This window comes from Elephas maximus, chromosome 10 (assembly GCF_024166365.1).
Source record: "Elephas maximus indicus isolate mEleMax1 chromosome 10, mEleMax1 primary haplotype, whole genome shotgun sequence".
Classification (NCBI taxonomy): Eukaryota; Metazoa; Chordata; class Mammalia; order Proboscidea; family Elephantidae; genus Elephas; species Elephas maximus.
In genome coordinates this window covers 29429155-29452082 of record NC_064828.1, presented here as the reverse complement: position 1 = coordinate 29452082, position 22928 = coordinate 29429155, and the positions used below count along the sequence as shown (strand labels likewise).

Sequence of the window (22928 nt, the reverse complement as noted above, 5' to 3'; positions counted from 1 at the left end):
TTTTTACCTCCATTATGCAACATCAATCCAATTTTGCCTTGGTAGTTAGGGTCAATAACACTAGCCAATACATTAACTCCCTTCCTTGCCTGTTGATCCAGAGGCATGAGGAGCCCAAAGTGGCTGGGTGACATTCTTAACTTCCAGTTCAACAAAATACATGTTGTGTCTCTAGGTGGAAGCATTCCTCCCTTTGAAACTATGACCCTTAGACACACAAAGCATAGGGTCACTAGGAGTAATAGTGAGTAGCACCAATCCTATCTACACCCCTTGATTCCTGAAACCATGAATCCTAGCTATGGGAGAAGCAGCACCATATATTAGATGCTGGTTTAGAGCATATACATTGGAACATTGCCCCAACCCTGTAGAATGTTGCCACCTACCTGGTAGTGTAATTGTGTCCTTAGAAGACCATTCCATTGTTCTATCAAGCCAGCTGGTTCAGAATGATGGGGAATGTGGTAAGACCAGTGAATTCCATGAGCATGGTCCCATTGTTGCACTTCATATGCTGTGAAGTGAGTCTCTTGATCTGAGGAATACTGTGTGGGACACCATGACAGTGGATAAGACATCCTGTGAGTCCATGGACGGTAGTTTTGGCAGAGGCATTGCATGCATATTCAGAGTGTTTATCCCAGTAAGAATGAAACACTGCCCTTTCCCTGATGGAATCAGTTCAACTAATCAGCCTCCTGGATGACCTCCTTGAGGAATGGTGTCTTATCGGGGATGCAGTGTTCATCTCTGCCGCTGACAGATTGGTCAGTCAGCAGTGGCTATAGCCAAGTCACCATTGGTGAGTGGAAGTCCATGTTGCTGAGCCCATGCATAACCTCCATCCCTGCCACCTTGGCCACATTGTTCATGAATGCCTTGGGTGACGACGACAGGAGTGGCTGGAGAAAAAGGATAATTTCTTTTGATAGAACACATCATCTTATCCACTTCATTGTTAAAATCTTTCTCTGCTGAGGTCAACCTTTGGTAAGCATTCACATGAGATGCAAATATCTTCACTTTTTTGGCCCATTAAGAGAGGTCTATCTACAGATGTCTCGTCCATAAATCCTTGTCAGCAATTTTCCAATCATGTTTCATCCAAGTCCCCTACCATCTACCTAAACCACTGGCCACAGCCCATGAACCAGTATACAATTGTGCATCGGGCCATTTCTCCTTCAATGGAAAGTGGACAGCCAGGTGCACCACTCAAAGCTCTGCCAGTTGGGAGGATTTTGTTTCACCACTGTCCTTTAGGGAGGTCCCAGAAAGGGACTATAGTACTGCTGCTATGTATGTGTATATATATACACACACACACACACACATATATATACATATCTCACCCTCACTCACCCTCTCACTGTTAATTGGAAGTAGATGTTAATAGACTGATTATATTATTCTGTGCTACTACCCTGGACTCCACAAATTCTCTAAACAGTGATTGAGTTAGTGAGATCTTAATGTAATATGTAAGAAATACATTAGAAGAGGTACTTTTGGCATATGGCCCCTTCTAGTCATTAGAAAAGTTAACTCATTTTTTACACGTAAAACTTAAAAGAATGTTGAGAATTTTTTCAAAAACAGTAAGAGAAAACTCATGCTATGACAAGACAGAGTTAATGTTAGACCATTAATTCTGAAGAAAACATAAATTTTACCACAATGGGATTTACTTTATCCACTAGACACAAAGCTCCCATATTCTTTAACTTTTCTCTTTTTTCTTTCTCACAAGAGGAAATTTTTGTTTTTGTATTTTTAATTTTCTACATATCTCTGGAGATTGACTATATGGCTGAACTACATATTTCCTTTCCCTAAGGAAACCTTAGTTTTAGAGTATATAGGACCATCCATAATTAGCTATGAATTCATGAGACACAGCCACATGCTTACCTCACATGCCTGCTTTTTATTTCTCCTAGTCCCTCTCCCCGAGGCATCTAATTACACAAGGTAAAAGCAGATGCTAGCCTGGGAGACTGGCCTACCCATAGGTCACCCTGAGGTAGGAAATCACTTTTTCTTAAAAAATACACAAGGTATCAAATCTCTGGGAATACTGAAAATGCCAATCAAGGATAAATAGAGAGTACCTCAGCATGCACTCCATTTAGATTAGACTTTTCTTATAGGTGGTGCTTGAACTCTTTCTTCCAAATTAGAAAATCAGAGACTACTCCCAAAGTCTCCTCTACATCATCTTCCAGATATCTCCCCTGACGAGACTCTTGGCAGTCATTGCAAAGTTAATTGTATGAAGTGGAGTTTGTTTCTCAGTGAAGGTTCTGGGAATCCACACTTTGAGACTGAGGCAGAGAAGAAAGAGCACGGCTGACCTTCGTTGTATCGTTCCTACCCAAGCCTAGGCTCCAGGAATGCAGAAATCACATCATGTCCACGTTTTTTTTTTTTTTTTAGACAGATAACTGAAAATTTTTGTTTTGTTGTTCTTGGTATCCTTGATGAAAGATTTAAAAGATAAAATCCAAATAGCTTCAATTCCGGGGCAAAACTGTGGTGTTTGTCATTAACTGGGGTAAGTGCTGAGAAACCTGCTTTCTAAAACTTTAATTTCCTTAGTTTTTGGAACTTTAAGTAAGTTATAGTATGCTTTCCTTTGAAAATAATAAGAGTTCTGTTATGACCAATAACCCACAGAGGATAATGTTAAACAGGATTAAAAGCTCTGTTTCCCTGGTTCCATTTTAGGGGCTGTATCCACATTTCTACAGGGTCCCAAAGAGATACAGAACTGAAGAGAAAAGCTATACTGAACAATTACCATTCATTAGGACGTCCAGGTAGGTTGAAGAATTAGGAAAAGCAAGTTTGTTTTCTGGTGGCCCATAAATGTATTTTGAAATGAAAATAATTTTAATTTTTTGTTTTGTTTTAACTTACATGTGAATAAAATTGTCTAACTAGTAGGAGCCAAGGTTGGGCAAGTCAGAGATGGTTTTATCTGGTAAAAACAGACTGCATAATATCACTACTAGCTGGGAGAGACAAACCCAGGCAGAAAGCCAGGCCAAACCATGAGAGCGACTGGCTGGGAGTTCCTCCAAAAGAAGAAGTTAATGAGTCCAACATACCTGAATGTACTTAATAGCAATACCAGAATGATCCCTGAAAAAAGTATTTTCCTCCCTTAAGTGAGGAAACAAAATTAAACTACTTTAGATCTTTCTTTCCCCAAGTTGCTATAAATTTTCATTAGATGATCATCAGAGACAAGGTCATTAAATATTTTAGAAAATCATGCAAATGATATAAACCAGAATGTCGTTGTTGTTGTTGTTAGCGGCATAGAGTTAGCCCACAACTCATGACGACCCCGTGCACAGTAGAATGAAATGCTGTGTGGTCCAGCGCCATTCCTGTGATCAGTGACAGATCGGACCCTTATGATCCACTGGGGTTTAGGTCGACTGATTTCCAGAAGTAGAACAACAGGACTTTCTTCCTAGTCTGTCTTAGCCTAGAAGCGCCACTGAATCCTGTTCAGCGTCATAGAAACACACAAGCCTCCACTGACAGGTGAGCGGTGGCTGCACATTATGTGCATTGGCACTGGCCAAGCATTAAACCTGGTCTCCAGTAGGAAAGGTGAAAAGGTGAGAATTCTAACACCGAACCACCAATGTCCTCATAGGCTGTAATACCAACCCCTGTTTCTTCTTAAATGCCAAGTCAATCTGTCTCTCTGGCTGCATCTTTCAGTTATATTTCTCCCTTTCCAAAGGTTTCATGAAGTCTTTTTCTTTTAACTATATCTTTACAGAAAATCGAATTAAAGTAGCAACTGCCAGAAGGAGAAAAGCAGAATTGCTCCAAGAAAATCTTTTAAGACCAAAAGTGCCAGAATTACAGAGCAATTCAGCCTTGAGGGAAAAAGAAAAAAAAAAAAATTATATATATATATATATATATATATATATGTGTGTGTGTGTGTATACACAGTTGGCCCCTATTATCAGAAGTTTACAGTTTAGCTGGTAGATTAAGAAATGCAAAGAAATATCCATGATAGAAAGTATAAAATGGTAAAGTCCTTGGTACAGAAAAATCCCATTCCATAGTTTTTAGAATGTTATTTCTCATTTCTTCTATCTTGGAAAATAATGATACATTGGTTTAATATTAATTCAACAAACATGTTGATACACTTACATAATTGCTTGCACTGTACCAGACATTAGTAGAACAGAGATGAAAAATACATTCCCTGCCTTCATGAAGCTTACAGGCTGTTAAAGGCATTAAAAAAAAAAACAGTTACAATAGAGTATAATAAGTCTGCGCACAAATTTGTTGGTTAGTACAGAAGCACAAAGAATTACTACATGATTGGGTGGTCCAGCAATACTTCTTATAGGAGGCAATCATTGAACAGTGTTGTAAATTGCAAGTGCAAGTTACCCAGGTCCCTACCCAGAAAATAAAAAATAAATGAAGATGGAGAGAGAAAAGGAAGGGGTTCAAGAGGTTTGGACAAAGAGAGACAGAAGAAAAGGAGAAGCAACAGACATATTAGGTAGCAAGAACAAAATGTCGTTTGGTGGACCACAGCTATTCTTTTCTTACTAGAGCAAAGGGCTCAAGGGACACAGGGAAGAAGAAGAGGCTGAGGAAGTAGATAAAGATTAGGTCATAAAGAGCCTTGCATGCTACGCTCAGTTGTTTGGATTTGGCTTCATGATGATACTGTCTCATTGCAGCACAGCTTACAGACTAAATGAACATCTCTGGGTCAGGATCCTACACCGAGTCAGTGAGTGAATTTATCCTTCTGGGCTTTCCCTGCAGCCGGAAGATTCAGATTGTCTTATTCACAGTCTTCTCCATTATCTACCTCCTGACTCTCATGGGAAACGGAGCCATTATCTGCGCTGTGTGTTGGGATCAGCATCTCCACACCCCCATGTACATCCTGCTAGGCAATTTTGCATTCCTGGAGATCTGGTATGTCAACTCCACAGTCCCAAACACTTTGATCAACTTCCTCTCTGAGACCAAGGCCATATCTTTTATTGGTTGCTTCCTCCAGTTGTATTTTTTCTTTTCCATGGGCTCCACTGAGTGCTTTTTTCTTTCTGCAATGGCTTTTGATCGATATTTTGCCATCTGTCGTCCTCTCCATTATGCCACAATTATGACTGGACCACATTGTTTCAACCTTGTGATTTCCTGTTGGGTATGTGGCTTTCTCTGGTACCTGGTGCCTGTTATTCTCATTTCCCAGCTGCCTTTCTGTGGCTCTAATATAATTGACCACTTTGTATGTGACTCAGGCCCATTGCTGACCCTTTCATGTGCTCCTGCCCCCATGTCCAGGCTTGCCAGCTACACCCTAAGCTCCCTCATTATCCTCCTTAGCTTCCTTTTCATCCTCATTTCCTATGTTCTCGTTCTACTTGCTGTGTTTCGTTTACCCTCAGCGTCCAGTCAGCATAAGGCCTTTTCAACCTGTGGGTCCCACCTGGCTGTGGTACTGCTATTCTATGGTACCATCATGGTGATGCATGTGAGCCCTGGATCTAACCACTCCACCTTGATGCCTAAGATCATGACCTTGTTTTATGCAATGGTAACTCCACTCTTCAACCCCCTGATTTACAGTCTTAGGAATAAGGAGATGAAAAATGCTCTATGGAAATTTCTGGAGATGTTTACAATGTCTTTAAAAGTCTTTGGCAGCAGGGCCAGGAGGAGTATGGAATAATCTAGTTTAGTGTGATGTGGGTGCAGTAACCACCCTTCTACTCTCTCTCGTTGGCAAAGTCATTCATTCAGTAAATACTCACTGAACGCCTGGGGTTGTGGGTGGGGTTTAAGTGTTAGGGAAGTCTTCAGTCAACAGAGCATAGTAGGGAGGGAGAAGGCCTTGTATTTCTATTCAACTTCTAGCTAGATTCTTTATCAATCTATGGTGATGTCTTCAAAAACAGATGGGACTTTAAGTCAGAAGATCTGGATCTGGACTTAATTTTTCCATTTATCAGCTGTGTGCATTTGGCATGTCACAACTTCAACTGTAAAATGGAAATGGGAATTTCTACACTACAGAACTGTTACTATGAGGTTTTAATGAGATAAACGGGTACAAAAATTTCCTAAAACAATCCCTGACATGTATAAAACACTCAATAAATGTTAATCGAATATGAATTTTGATTAATTCTATGTTCTCCTGTGCTTTGTCATAATCAAAAGAAATCACAGATCTCCCTATGAAAGTCACCTCCTCATTGCCTTTGGCAAAGTCCTTTACAACAGACCTCAATCTTCAGTTGAGACTGAGAGTAGATATTGTTCCTCCATTTCAACTCAAAATATCATGTGTTTCGTTCACATTATACTATAAAAGTGGTCTTTAAACTGGGTTTTGTATACCCCTGAGGCTACATAAGAACTTTCCAAGAAGTACAGAAGCATGAAGAGTTTCAATTTCTGGATCCTCAGTTTACATATGTACATTTTCCTAAAGCCAGTCTATCAAGGAACATACCTATGGTTGAACCTCTAAATGGTTCTTATTTCACACATCCTCTTTCTCAATTGTTCTTCTCCCATTTCCATATTCTGACTCTTAAAATGATTCACTGCTTCTAGTTAGGGTATTAAATGAATAATTTCAAGTACTGCTCTCTCATTGTGAAAGCAAGTGATTTTAACTATCAGAAAATAAATCCTTTTCCAATAAAAACTCATTGCCATCGAGTTGATTCTGACTCATAGTGAACATACAGGACAGAGTAGAACTGCCCAATAGAGTTTCCAAGGAGTGCCTGGTGAATTCAAACTGGTGACCTTTTGGGTAGTAGCTGTAGCACTTAACCACTATGCCACCAGGGTTTCCTCCTTTTGCAATAGATGGTAATCACTTGTTTTTAACACACTTGAAAGAGGATGTCATAGTTTAGGTTGTCCCAAAAGAAGAACCTGAGGCAAAGACTTGTGTACAAGTAGTTTATTGGGAAAAGGTCCCAGGATGCTGAAATAAGGATTGAAGAGAACCTGCTATAATCAATTGGGACTTAATTCCACTGGAAACTCTGAGAATTGTCCATCTGAATGGCATCAGGTGGAGGCATTAATCAACCAGTCCCTGGTTGCCCCTGAAGACGTTAACTCCCCCATATTGCCAAGATGCATTGATTGGTGGGCTAAGCCAATACCCTTGGCTTCAGGAAAGTCCCTGAGAAGAAAGAAGAAAGACACAAAGACATGTTTTGATGTGGCAGGGGTGGTGTCCAGCTGATTCTGAGCTTCCAACAAACTCCTCACGACCTCTACACCTGTTTTAGTCATCTAGTGCTGCTATAACAGAAGTAACACAACTGAATGGCTTTAACAAAGAGAAATTTGTTTCCTCACAGTAAAGTAGGCTAAAAGTCCAAATTCGGGGCATTGGCTCCAGGGAAATGCTTTCTCCGTCAGCTCTGGAGGAAGGTCTTTGTCCTCAATTTTCCCACGGGAGTTTCTCAGGCACAGGGATCCCGGGTCCAAAGGATAAACTCTGCTCCCAGTGCTGCTTCCTTGGTGCTATGAAGTCCCCCTGTCTCTCTGCTTGCTTCTATCTTTTATATCTCAAGAGATTGCCTCAAGACATAATCCAATCCTGTAGGTTGAGTCCTGCCTCACTAATACAACTGCCGCCCATTCTTCCTCATTAACATTATAGAGGCAGGATTTACGACATATAGGAAAATCACACAATACCAGGAATCATGGCTCAGCACAATTGATACACACTTTTTGGGGGGGGTGCATAATTCAATCCATGACAAGAGCTTACATCTGAGATAGGTCTGGAGACCAGACATGGACACTCAAAAACATTCCCTGGAATTCAAACCTTGGATCCACTAACTGTATGACTTCATATGTGTCTCCATTATCCCATATATAATGTAGCAACAATAATAGAAATTTTTTCAAAGTGTTGTTGTGACGATGAAATAAATCAATTTTCTTATCAGATAGCCTGTCAAAGTGTGAACACTAAAATACTTTCATCAATATATTTCATGCTTTCCAAAGGACGATTATTCTCAGAACAGGGTCTAATTTGAAAATGACTTCCATCCAAAATCAAATAACAGTAGGGAACGGGGGCCAAGATGGCTGACTAAATAGACGCTACCTCGGATCCCTCTTGCAACAAAGACTCAGAAAAACAAGTGAATCGATCACATACATGACAATCTACGAACCCTGACCAACAAACACAAATTTAAAGAGGATGTGAGTGACAGAGACAGAGAACGAACAACTACGGGGAAGCAGAGACTGTTTTCGGAGCCTGGAGCCAGCGTCCCAGTCAGGTAACCTTGGCACCGTGCTCAGGACTGGGCGCAGGGGAGCTGAGCACCATATCCTGTGACGGTGCTTACATGGGGTGCAGCCCCAGCCCCCTGAACTGATCTGGGGGGGCCCAGTTGGTCAGCGCGGGCGGCGCAGCGACACGGCTGGCAGGAGGAGAAGTCGGGGGGAGAAGAAGTCCCTGGGAGGCAGTGACTGGTTTTGGAGCCAGGAGTGCAGCGTCCCAGCTGGAGAACCTTGGCTTCTGGCCTTGGACTGGGCGCAGGGGAGCTGAGCACGGCATCCTGTCACGGTGCAAACACGGGGCACAGCTCTACCCCCCTGAACTGACCCCAGGAGGGGGCCCAGCAGGTCCGTGCAGGCAGCGCGGTGACACGGCTGGCGGGAGGAGAAGTCCCCGGGAGGCAGCGACTCTTTTTGGAACCGGGAGTGCAGCATCCCAGCCGGGAAACCTTGACACTGGGCTTTGAACTGGCAGCGGAGGAACTGACCGCGGCTTCTGTGGGCCTGACCCTCAGGGGCAATCTCTACCCAGCCAGCACACATAGGCGACACGCCCCTCGGGAATCTCAGATAAAATAGTCATCCCAAGCAAGATAAGTAACTTTGTCTATATTCCGGGGTGCTACTCTCTCCTGTTTTTATGAACCCTCCCCTCCCCTTCCCAGGTGGCTTCATTAACATTGGAATTTCCTGAGCCAGAGGGAGAACTGCTCCGGGGCTTTTCTTTTCCACCCTTTTTTTTTTTGGTCTTTTCCTAACCGATTCTTCCGGCCTGAGAGCAGCAACCACAAAAAACCCAGGGACCAAAAATCCTTCCCTAATTGGACTAAAAACACAGAACCAGCTCCAGCCAAGAATTTGTGATCCACAATCTCCGGCTTTCAACCCTACAGGGAACAAGGTGTCTATTATAATGCAAAAGCATTTCTAATAGGGATGTGACTGCATTTTTCTTTAGCGGATTTACTGGAAAGACAAGTTTCCCAGGTATGATATCTCTGCTTATTCAACAGAGCCCTCACTGACCCACAACAGGGAACTGAGGGCTGAAGCTCCCCCCAGACAACCTAGCCTCCTGCCTTAGGGGTCTAAGGAGGGTGATACCTACCAAACTGTAGAGGTACATGCATTGGGGGCCTAAGGTACAGCTGCAGAGCCCACCCACCAAAGTTCTTTAGGAATAGAGACACACCTACCTCACTGACACTTGGGGAAAGCCTGTCAGCATCCTGCCCCCCCTGGAGTGTGAAACCCAGCTGCTACTAGAATCTGGTGCACACAACTATCAACACTACTTCTCAAGGTGGATAGGTGATAGGGTGCATCACACACTTGATGACCCAAAATCAGATTCTACTCAAGAATAGTGAGTGGACTCAGGCATATATACCTGGTAACAGCCCAAAACAGCTGGTAATATGTCATAAGTGATTCAAGGGCTACAACAATCAAGGCAGCACAATGTAGTAGCCCATCCACGTGTATTGAAAGAAAACAAAACAAGGTAAGACTCAGTGAGCAAATATAGAATAAATCACTACAATATCTTAGTGATGGCTTGGAGACAGCAGTCGATATCAAACCACATAAAGAAGCAGACCATGACTGCTTCTACAACACCCCCAAACAAAAGAATCAAAATCTTTCCCAAATGAAGATACAATCCTGGAATTATCAGATACAGAATATAAACAACTAATTTACAGAATGCTTCAAGACATCAGGGATTACCTCAGAAATGAAATAAAGCAATCTGCAGAAAAAGGCAAGGAACACACTGATAAAACAGTTGAAGAATTCAAAAAGATTATTCAAGAACATAGTGGAAAAATTAATAAGTTGCAAGAATCCATAGAGAGACAGCATTCAGAAATCCAAAAGATTAACGATAAAATTACAGAATTAGACAATGCATTAGGAAGTCAGAAGAGAAGACTTGAGCAATTAGAATGCAGAGTGGGAAATCTGGAGGACCAGATAATTAACACCAACATAGCTGAAAAAAAATCAGAGAAAAGAATTAAAAAAAATGAAGAAACCCTAAGAATCATGTGGGACTCTATCAAGAAGAATAACTTGCGTGTGATTGGAGTCCCAGAACAGGGAGGGAGGACAGAAAACACAGAATAGTTGAAGATCTCCTGACAGAAAAATTCCCTGACATCATGAAAGACGAAAGGATATCTATCCAAGATGCTCATCGAACCCCATTTAAGACTGATCTAAAAAGAAAAACACCAAGACATATTATCATCAAACTTGCCAAAACCAAAGATAAAGAGAAAATTTTAAAAGGAGCCAGGGATAAAAGAAAGGTCTCCTACAAAGGAGAATCAATAAGAATAAGTTCAGACTACTCAGCAGAAACCATGCAGGCAGGAAGGCAATGTGATGACATATACAGAGCACTGAAGGAGAAAAACTGCCAGCCAAGGATCATTTATCCAGCAAAACTCTCTCTGAAATATGAAGGCGAAATTCAGATATTTACAGATAAACACAAGTTTACAGAATTTGCAAAAACCAAACCAAAGCTACAAGAAATACTAAAGGAAATAATTTGATCAGAAAAACAATAATATCAGATACCAGCACAACACAAGGTCACAGAACATCCTTATATCAAGTCAAATAGGGAAATCACAAAAACAAATTAAGATTAATTAAAAAAAAAATGCTCAAAACAGGGAATCATTGAAGTCAATATGTAAAAGATCACAATAATCAAAAAGAGGGACTAAATACAGGAGGCATTGAACTGCCATATGGAGAGGGATACAAGGCGATATAGAACAATACAAGTTAGGTTTTTACTTAGAAAAATAGGGGTAAATATTAAGGTAACCACAAAGAGGTATAACAACTCCATAACTCAAAATAAAAACCAAGAAAAACATAACAACTCAGCAAACATAAAGTCAAATACTATGAAAATGAGGAACACACAATTTACAAAGAAAAACGTCTCAGCACAAAAAAGTAAGTGGAAAAATGAAATTGTCAACAACACACGTAAAAAGGCATCAAAATGACAACACTAAACGCATACTTATGTATAATTACGCTGAATATAAATGGACTAAATGCACCAATAAAGAGACAGAGAGTCTCAGACTGGATAAAGAAACACAATCTGTCTATATGCTGCCTACAAGAGATACACCTTAGACCTAGAGACACAAACAAACTAAAACTCAAAGGACGGAAAAAAATATATCAAGCAAACAATAAGCAAAAAAGAGCAGAGGTAGCAATATTAATTTCTGACAAAATAGACTTCAAACTTAAATCCACCACAAAGGATAAAGAAGGACACTACATAATGATAAAAGGGACAATTGACCAGGAAGAAATAACCATATTAAATATTTATGCACCCAATGACAGGGCTGCAAGATATATAAAACAAACTTTAACAGAACTGAAAAATGAGATAGACACCACCACTTTCGGAGAAGGACATCCGGTAAGAAGCTCGATAGAGACACGGAAGACCTAATTACAACAATCAACCAACTTGACCTCATTGACTTATACAGAACTCTCCTCCCAAATGCTGCAAAGTATACTTTTTTTTCTAGCACACATGGAACATTCTCTAGAAGAGACCACATATTAGGTCATAAAACAAACCTTTGCAGAATCCAAAACATCGAAATATTACAAAGCATCTTCTCAGACCACAAGGCCATAAAAGTGGAAATCAATAACACAAAAATTAAGGAAAAGAAATCAAATACTTGGAAACTGAACAATACCCTCCTGAAAAAAGACTGGGTTATAGAAGACATTAAGCAGGGAATAAGGAAATTCATAGAATGCAACGAGAATGAAAATACTTCCTATCAAAACCTCTGGGACACAGCAAAAGCAGTGCTCAGAGGCCAATTTCTATCGATAAATGCACACATACAAAAAGAAGAAAGAGCCAAAATCGGAGAACTGTTCCTACAACTTGAACAAATAGAAAGTGAGCAACAAAAGAATCCATCAGGCACCAGAAGAAAACAAATAATAAAAATTAGAGCTGAACTAAATGAATTAGAGAACAGAAAAACAAATGAAAGAATTAACAAAGACAAAAGCTGGTTCTTTGAAAAAATTAACAAAATTGATAAACCATTGGCCAGACTGACTAAAGAAATACAGGAAAGGAAACAAATAACCCGAATAAGAAACGAGATGGGCCACATCACAACAGACCCAACTGAAATTAAAAGAATCATATCAGATTATTACGAAAAATTGTACTCTAACAAATTTGCAAACCTAGAAGAAATGGATGAATTCCTGGAAAAACACTACCTACCTAAACTAACACAATCAGAAGTAGAACAGCTAAATAGACACATAACAAAAAAAAGAGATGGAAATGGTAATAAAAAACTCCCAACAAAAAAAAGCCCTGGCCCGGATGGCTTTACTGCAGAGTTCTACCAAAGTTTCAGAGAATAGTTTACACCACTACTACTAAAGGTATTTCAAAGCATAGAGAATGACGGAATACTACCTAACTCATTCTATGAAGCCACCATTTCCCTGATACCAAAACAAGGTAAAGACATCACAAAAAAAGAAAATTACAGACCTATATCCCTCATGAACATAGATCCAAAAATCCTCAACAAAATTCTAGCCAATAGAATTCAACATATCAAAAAATTAATCCACCATGACCAAGTGGGATTTCTACCAGGTATGCAAAGCTGGTTTAATATCAGAAAAACCATTAATGTAATCCACCATATAAATAAAACAAAAGACAAAAACCACATGATCTTATCAATTGATGCAGAAAAGGCATTTGACAAAGTCCAACATCCATTTATCATAAAAACTCTCACCAAAATAGGAATTGAAGGAAAATTCCTCAACATAATAAAGGGCATCTATACAAAACCAACAGCCAACATCACTCTAAATGGAGAGAGCCTGAAAGCATTTCCCTTGAGAATGGGAACCAGACAAGGATGCCCTTTATCACCGCTCTTATTCAACATCGTGCTAGAGGTCCTAGCCAGAGCAATTAGGCTACACAAAGAAATAAAGGGCATCCGGACTGGCAAGAAGGAAGTCAAATTATCTCTATTTGCAGATGACATGATCTTATACACAGTAAACCCTAAGGAATCCTCCAGAAAACTACTGAAATTAATAGAAGAGTTTGGCAGTCTCAGGTTATAAGATAAACATCATACAAAAATCACTTGGATTCCTCTACATCAACAAAAAGAACATCGAAGAGGAAATCACCAAATCAATAGCATTCACAGTAGCCCCCAAGAAGATAAAATACTTAGGAATAAATCTTACCAAAGATGTAAAAGACCTATACAAAGAAAACTACAAAGTACTAGTGCAAGAAACTAAAAGGGACCTACATAAGTGGAAAAACATACCTTGCTCATGGATAGGAAGACTTAACATAGTAAAAATGTCTATTCTACCAAAAGCCATCTATACATACAATGCATTTCCGATCCAAATTCCAATGTCATTTTTTAATATGATGGAGAAACAAATCACCAACTTCATATGGAAGGGAAAGAAGCCTCGGATAAGTAAACCATTACTGAAAAGGAAGAAGAAAGTGGGAGGCCTCACTCTATCTGATTTCAGAACCTATTATACAGCCACAGTAGTCAAAAGAGCCTGGTACTGGTACAACAGACACATAGACCAATGGAACAGAATTGAGAACCCAGATGTATCCATCCACATATGAGCAGCTGATATTTGACAAAGGCCCAGTGTCAATTAATTGGGGAAAAGATAGTCTTTTTAACAAATGGTGCTGGCATAACTGGATATCCATTTGCAAAAAAATGAAACACGACCCATACCTCACACCATGCACAAAAACTAACTCCAAGTGGATCAAAGACCTAAACATAAAGACTAAAACGATAAAGATTATGGAAGAAAAAATAGGGACAACCATAGGACCCCTAATACAAGGCATAAACAGAATACAAAACATTACCAAAAATGCTGAAGAGAAACCAGATAACTGGGAGCTCCTAAAAATCAAACACCTATGCTCATCTAAAGACTTCACCAAAAGAGTAAAAAACCACCTACAGATTGGGAAAGAATTTTCAGCTATGACATCTCCGACCAGCGCCTGATCTCTAAAATCTACATGATTCTGTCAAAACTCAACCACAAAAAGACAAACAACCCAATCAAGAAGTGGGCAAAGATATGAACACACACTTCACTAAAGAAGATATTCAGGCAGCTAACAGATACATGAGAAAATGCTCTCGATCATTAGCCATTAGAGAAATGCAAATTCAAACTACGATGAGATTCCATCTCACTCCAACAAGGCTAGCATTAATCCAAAAAACACACAATAATAAATGTTGGAGAGGCTGTGGAGAGATTGGAACTCTTATACACTGCTGGTGGGAATGTAAAATGGTACAACCACTTTGGAAATCTATCTGGCGTTATCTTAAACAGTTAGAAATAGAACTACCATACAACCCAGAAATGCCACTCCTCAGAATATACCCTAGAGAAACAAGAGCCTTTACACAAACATATACGCACACCCATGTTTATTGCAGCTCTGTTTACAATAGGAAAAAGCTGGAAGCAACCAAGGTGTCCATCAACAGATGAATGGATAAATAAATTGTGGAATATTCACACAATGGAATACTACACATCGATAAAGAACAGTGAAGAATCTGTGAAACATTTCATAACATGGAGGAACCTGGAAGGCCTTATGCTGAGTGAAATGAGTCAAAGGCAAAAGGGCAAATATTGTATAAGACCACTATTATAAGATCTTGAGAAATAGTATAAACTGAGAAGAACACATACTTTTGTGGTTACGAGGAGGGGAGGGAGGGAGGGAGCAGGAGATCAGTGGGATGCAGACCCCAAATTCTCACAAAAAGACCATACTTAATGGTCTGACTGAGACTAGAGGAATCCCGGCGGTCATGGTCCCCAAACCTTCTGTTGGCCCAGGACAGGAACCATTCCCGAAGACAACTCATCAGACATGAAAGGGACTGGACAGTGGGTAGGAGAGAGATGCTGCTGAAGAGTGAGCTATTTGTATCAGGTGGATACTTGAGACTGTGTTGGCATGTCCTGTCTGGAGGGGGGATGGGAGGATAGAGAGAGTTGGAAGCTGGCAAAATTGTCACGAGAGACTGGAAGGGCTGACTCATTAGGGGGAGAACAAGTGGGAGTACGGAGTAAGGTGTATATAAACTTATATGTGACAGTTTGACTTGTTTTGTAAATGTTCACTTGAAGCTCAATAAAAGTTAATTAAAAAAATAAAATAAAATAACAGTAGCCGTCCCCATTACTAGCGTGCAGCCAGAAACATGAGCATTAGAACAAAGAGTTAACTAATCAAAACACTTACATTCAGATCAGTGAGAGGAAAAGAGAGCATAGCTGTTGTTGTTGTGTGCCACTGAGTCAATTCCAACTCATAGCAACCTTGTAGGACTTAGCAGCCCTGTACGACCCTCTGTTAGCCCAAGACTGGAACTATTCCCAAAGCCAACTCTTCAGACAGGGGTTGGGCTGGGCTATAAGACAGAAAATGATACAGGTGAGGGGAGAGTTTCTTGGTTCAAGTAGACACAGAAGACTATGTGGGCAGCTCCTACCTGGTGTGAGATGAGAAGGCAGAGGGGGACAGGAGCTGGTTGAATGGACACAGGGAATACAAGGTGGAGAGAAGGAATGTGCTGTCACATCAGGGGGAGAGCAGCTAGGAGTACATAGCAAGGTGTGTATAAGTTTATGTATGAGAGACTAATTGTAAACTTTCACTTAAAACACAACAAATAAATTAAAAAAAAAAAGCAGCCTAGAAAAAACAAACATCATTATCATAGCCACTTATTTCATGAAAAGGAACTTGAATTCAATATCAAATTTCCACTTTAAAGAGTTCATTGCATAATATATATAGTTTATCGAACACATTAGAGCTACGATCACATTTATATTTCTCATTTTGAGGTATTTGTTGCTCTTATTCTGCTAATCCTTTCACTGTCTTTTAAATTCCCAATTAACTGCCCTCCCCTATTGATTTTCAACTTGGAGTATGTATCAAAATTAATTGGACCTTCTTTTCAAATTATATATTCCTGAACCCTGTCCCTGGAGATTCTAATTCAGCAGATGTAGATGGATTTCAATCTGTCAATTCTGTAACAGAAATGCTGTAGATAATTCTACATGTACTGTTGACAAATGCAATTTTTAGTGGATGTCTAAGTGTGACTTACTTGACTTTTGTGCTCCAGATCCTGATATGCAGAGTGACAAAACCATGTAAGGAGCCTCCCTTATAGAATGTGTTCTAACTGAGCAATTTGTGCCTAAGTTTGCACTCCTTGCACAGTGTTTAGGCTTTGAGAAAATTGAATAGTAAAACGTTAATACTTATCGCACCCTCACCCAATTCCAGCAACCTAAAAGGCAGAAAATAAAGAATGCATGGGTAGTTAAACCCATATAATAAAAAAAAGGCATTTATTCAACAACTATTTAATGAGAAGCAATAAATCTAATGTATTTTTGTCACCTTAATTAATACCAAGATGTATAATACTTGTTCTCTGCCTTCAACAAACCTAGAATCTGGAAGGGAAGGAAAAATAAGTCCAACATAAGTATAATATGGAGCAGCTTGCGATAAATATCATAAGAATGATAAAAAGGTGATTAGATGAAAATCCAGAGGTGGAAAAAGTGCTTTTAATTATGGGAGTAAGGTTAAGCATTATAGGTAGGAAAATTACATTTGAACAGGATCTTGAAAGTAGATGGGATTTTTGCAGGTGTAGATGGATATAAAGGGAATTTCAAATATAGATATTACCACAAAGAAGTGAATATGGGAAACCAAAAACTAATCAGAGAATAAAATGCTGTTCAATTTATCTGTAAATGCAAGTAATAAAAACTAAGAAAAAAAAATAATTTGAAGCCAGATTATGGAGAACTTTGGTGTCTCTTTTGTGAGTAATAGAAACCATAAATAGTTCTTTAGCAGGGAAATAAGAAAAACAAAGTTTTGTTTTAGAAATTGCTAAGAACTGATGTAGTCAGGCTAAGAGATAAGAAAGATCTAAATAATCGTTTTTTCCTCCTTAGTTTCTCTGTGTGAGGAATTTGCTTTTAGATGTTATTCAAACAATCTGTGAACCACAGGCCAGTTTTCCTAGGGCAAAGATACTTAATCTCCTCAATTATCGTATACTACATGGTAAGTGGAAGGAATACACAGAGTCACTATACCAAAATGAATTGGTCAACGTTCAAACATTTCAGGAGGTAGCATATGATCAGGAACCCATGGTACTGAAGGAAGAGGCCCAAGTTGCACTGAAGGCATTGGCAAAAAACAAGGCTCCAGGAATTGATGGAATATCAATTAAGATGTTTCAACAAACAGATACAGCCCTGGAAGTGCTCACATGTCTATGCCAAGAAATTTGGAAGACAGCTATCTGGCCAACTGACTGGAAGAGATTCATGTTAATTCCTATTTCAAAGAAAGGTGATCCAACTGAATGTGGAAATTATCAGACAATATCATTAATATCACATGCAAGTAAAATTTTACTGAAGATCATTCAAAAGTGGCTGTAGCTATCTAGTGTCTTAAAAGCCTGTGAGTCACCGTCTAGGATACACAACCTTCAGTATGGATTACACCTCAGCATAAAGAAAACAAAAATGCTCACAACTGAACCAAGAAGCAACATCATCATAAACAGAGAAAAGATTGAAGTTGTAAAAGTTTTCATTTTACTTGGATCCACAATCAATGTCCACAGAAGCAGTAGTCAAGAAATAAAATGATGCATTGCATTGGGCAAATCTGCTGCAAAAGACCTCTTTAAAGTGTTAAAAAGCAAAGATATCACTTTGAAGACTAAGGTGTACCTGACCCAAGCCATGGTGTTTTCAGTTGCCTCATATACATGCCGAAGCTGGACAATGAATAAGGAAGGCTGAAAATAATTGATGCCTTTGAATTATGGTTCTGGCAAAGAATATTGAATATACCATGAACTGCCAAAGGAACGAACAAATCTGTCTTGGAGGAAGCACAGCCAGAATGCTCCTTAAAAGCAAGGCTGGTGAGACTACATCTCACATACTTTGGACATGTTATCAGGAGGGATCGGTCCCTGGAGAAGGACATCATACCTGGTAAAGTGCAGGGTCAGAAAAAATGAGGTTGACCCTCAACAAGATGGACTGACTCAGTGGCTGCAACAATGGGCTCAAGCATAACAACGATTATGAGGATGGTGCAGGTTTGGGCAGTGTTTGGTTCTGTTGTACATAGGGTTGCTATGAGTCAGAACCAACTTGACTGTACCTAAAAACAACAACACATGGTGTGTGCATTCATTTCTACATGAACAAATTAATCATACCATGTACACCCTAACTGCCTTAAAGTAAAAATGGAAGAGACATCGATCAATGAAAGTAAATACTTAAATTGATTGGCAAATCACATGTTCTAGAAAGCATTTTAATCAATTGACTTAAATAGCAATATTTCTTGCTGTTTTCCTTCATATCCATGCTAAGGAGCCCTGCTGATGCAAGGGTTAAGGATTAACTGACAAAGATCAACCTAGTCATCGAGATAAGAAATATAAATACGACCTTAGCTCTAACGTGTTTGGTAAACTATACATAACCACCAATGAAGTCTTTAAAGTGGCTGCTAACCTAAAGGCTGGCCGTTCGAACCCATCCAGTAGCTCCACAGAAGAAAGACCCAGTGATCTGTTCCTGTGAAGATTACAGCCTTGAAAACCATATGAGGAAGTTCTACTTTGTCCCATGGGGTCACTAGGAGTGGAAATCAACTCGATGGCGCCTAACTACAACAACAACAGCTCTTCTAAAAAGTCATTTCTAATTTCTCCATATTTTATTGTGAATGTCCTATAATGTTCTCTATCTCACCATTTCCCTCACCTGGTTCTCCACATATCACCTCTGTTTCCTCCAACGCATCAACAATGATATTTTAAATGTTTCTCAACTTTACATCTAAGTTTTTGGTGACACACCACGTCTTACAGTTCTCCAAACTATGCCTTCTGGAAACTCCTTGGAATCCATATTCCAGATGGGCAAGCTATTTGTAAACAATGGTGCCTTAGAAAAGTTGTCAGGACCCTTTACTAATTCCGCAGAGAACATATAATCATAACCTTTTTAACCATTCATTGACTTGAAGGAGAAGAACTTTTCTAATGCTGTAGAGGCCAAGTCCCAGGTGAATATGTGATAGAGAAAGTACATTCTTAATTTCTGTGCATTTTGTTTATTTAGTCTGAGATAGAAGCATATGGTTTATTAAACAGCTCCTTTAGAGATCTGATCCAGATCAAAGCCAGGAAAATTTCATCTGTTGAGCATTACTGAGGGTTATGACACCCCTATGTCTATCCTCTTTCATTCCATAATTTCTTAAAGCTGACTTCATAATACTTCTGGTCTAAGGCATTTTAAAAAGAGGTACATGTTGCTGAAAGAAGTACAAACATAAATTCCACTTAACCATTCTGAAAGACTCCCAGAACGCCGCAGTAGAGAGTAGGTTGGAGGAAGAAATTCTTTCAAAAACCTTGTGTTTGCGTGCAGAAGGTAAGTGCTCACAACTTCTGAAATTCATATCTCTGCATATCGCCAAACACACAAAAAATTCAGAGAACCTTCATCCCTGATATATTTTGCATGAGAATGTGGAGTGAAAGAAGTTTACTTATGACAAAACAAAGCATTTGACTTTTGTCAACAGCTTCTGTATTGGAAAATTTTGTTTAATTTTATACTAGCGTACAAGAAAAATCAATCCTGAATATTTAGGGGCAATATCATCCAAAAAATAAAGCCTTATATCTGACTTTCCTTTTGCAAACTTCTGTAAAAGTGAAAGATTAAGCATAAATTTAAAGCCATTGCTATCTACAGAGGATATTGCAACATTACAACCCTAAAAGTCAATGTTGGTAAGTAATATTATGGAATTACATGTTTATGATGCATATACAAACAATGGAAACCCTGGTGGCATAGTGGTTAAGTGCTACGGCTGCTAACCAAAGGGTTGGCAGTTCGAATCCTCCAGGCGCTCCTTGGAAATTCTGTGGGGCAGTTCTACTCTGTCCTATAGGGTCGCTATGAGTTGGGATCAACTCGACGGCACTGGGTTTGGTTTTTTGGCTTATATGAACAATGACAGCAACAGAAAGTCAGCTGTGTTGGCTTTAAAGGAATTATTGTCAACTTGGTCTACAGTATATCCATTTCCATCACATCTTTATATGATACATCAAGTAATATCTTTAACTGAGACTTAAATAGTCATATTATACTTAAAACCTCCTTTCCTAAGTCTATAGTGTTATAGAATGGGTTTAGGTAAGAAACTAATACATTTATTAAGTGCTAACTTTGTGTTCAGTGCTAACCAGAAACTATCATCAATCATCCCTGCCCAAAAATAACAAGCTTACAAAATGAATCTAACTTTACCTGGTTCTTTTTATCATGGTAGCATAGCAAGGGAGAGGTTTAGAAATAGGTAAAGCTTTATTTCTGTGCAGACATCTGCCTGCTGTGCCCTAAATTCAGAGTATATGGCCTAGAAAAGTCAGACTTCATTCTCTTTTTAACTGATGATTCTTTTGGAAAATGACAGGTTCACTGCCTTCCCTTCATTCTTAAAAATGAACGCATTTTAAACTATCCATAACTGTTGACAATGTGTCTCTTAAATTTGCAGATTACTGAACCAATGAATGTCTCCAAGCCAGATTCCAGTTCTGCTTTTGTGAGTGAATTTATACTCCTAGGTTTCTCTTTTGAGTGGCAAGTTCAGGTCCTCCTCTTTTCACTCTTCACTACAACGTATGTTCTGACTATAACAGGAAATGGGGCCATTGTTTGTGCACTGTGGTGTGACCAGCGACTCCACATCCCTATGTACATGTTTCTGGGGAATTTCTCCTTTCTAGAGATCTGGTACATCTCTTCTACAGTGCCCAAGATGTTGGCTAACTTTCTCTCAGAGACAAAGACCATCTCCTTTGCTGGTTGTTTCCTGCAATTCTATTTCTTCTTCTCTTTGGGAACATCTGAATGCTTCCTTTTGGCCATTATGGCCTTTGATCGGTACCTTGCTATCTGTCGTCCCTTACACTACCCTAATATCATGACGGGGCATCTCTGCGCCAAACTAGCTATTGTCTGCTGGGTTTGTGGATTTCTGTGGTTTCTGGTCCCCATTGTTCTCATCGCTCAGATGCCCTTCTGTGGCCCAAACATTATTGACCATGTTGTATGTGACCCTGGGCCACTATTTGCATTGGCATGTGCCTCTGCCCCAACAACCCAACTGTTTTGCTACACTCTAAGCTCATTAGTTATCTTTGGTAACTTCCTTTTCATCCTTGGGTCCTATACTCTTGTCCTATTAGCTGTGTTTCGTGTGCCTTCAGCTACCGGGAGACGTAAAGCCTTCTCAACCTGTGGGTCTCATTTGGCTGTGGTATCACTGTTCTATGGCTCTCTGATGGTCATGTATGTGAGCCCAGGACTCGGACATTCTGCAGGAATGCAGAAAGTCGCAACCTTATTCTATGCTATGGTGACCCCACTCTTCAACCCTCTCATCTACAGCCTCCGGAATAAGGAGATGAAGGCAGCCTTGAGGAAAGTTCTGGAGAGTTCCAACATAAATTAAGACATACTACATGATTCCTCCATGGTTAAGTCAGTATAAAAAAAAACCAGTATAGTCTAACAAAAAAAAACCAGTATAGTCTGACAAAAAATAATTATAGTCTAACAAATTATAGTCTAACCAGTATAGTCTAACGAAAAATAATCAGAGTTACATAGTTATCCAAATCTTCAAACGTGAGTCTGGTAATACTGATTTGATTAACTTATTAAATTAAGCACCTATGGGACCATTTCCAATCATAAAATAGCCAGGTTATGTAGGTAAATTGAACAGTTGGATTCCTCTTTGGCACTTCAGCTGTGTATTAATTAAAGAATCTACACATCTGGGTGTTTTTTTGGATGGTTTTCATATGGCTTATCTGTGATAAAAATCCCTATTTATATTTGATAATTTAAATTTAATAAAATCATAACTGTTGTTTCATTTCTTTATTTGCTTGTCTGTAAATAAAAGGAGAAAAACCCTATATATTTTCTGATTGTTGTTCTTATATTTGACTCTGTTACATGGGTGATATGGTCATTCCTGATAAACCCTTAGAAAGCAATTTATCCAAAATTTCTAGGTAATAATAATAATATTCTAGCCAAATGACATCCAGCCATATGTTGTTTTCTTTTCATATTACCTCATTTTATGCTTCTAAAGGGCAGCTTTTAGTTCTATGTATAATAATACCTGTCAAAATATTCAGAAACATAGTATTCTGGTTACCTATTATTTTTTACCTAAACAAGGTAACACCAAAAACTTGATGGATTGGTTCAGTTTTTGATGAGAGTACCTTCTCCTAAAAACT

At 39.2% G+C, this 22928-nt stretch overlaps 3 protein-coding genes across 3 annotated transcripts in view; 2 read left to right on the top strand and 1 right to left on the bottom strand.

The window, feature by feature from the left end:
- The window catches only part of LOC126084514 (olfactory receptor 4M1), a 56656-nt gene extending 56079 nt beyond the window's left edge, over positions 1 to 577 (bottom strand). The window contains exon 1 of the mRNA XM_049899128.1: positions 390 to 577. The gene's annotated coding sequence lies outside the window, so the exon portion shown is untranslated. The remainder of the gene's footprint in view (positions 1 to 389) is intronic.
- A 4179-nt stretch (positions 578 to 4756) lies between these two features.
- Positions 4757 to 5743, top strand: LOC126083596 (olfactory receptor 11G2-like). The gene has a single exon (XM_049897474.1). The coding sequence runs from the start codon at positions 4757 to 4759 to the stop codon at positions 5741 to 5743; it is 987 nt and encodes a 328-aa protein (XP_049753431.1).
- Positions 5744 to 21142: 15399 nt separating this feature from the next.
- Positions 21143 to 22123, top strand: LOC126083595 (olfactory receptor 11H12-like). The gene has a single exon (XM_049897472.1). It carries the CDS (start codon positions 21143 to 21145, stop codon positions 22121 to 22123), a length of 981 nt encoding a protein of 326 aa, XP_049753429.1.
- The last annotated feature ends 805 nt before the right edge of the window (positions 22124 to 22928 follow it).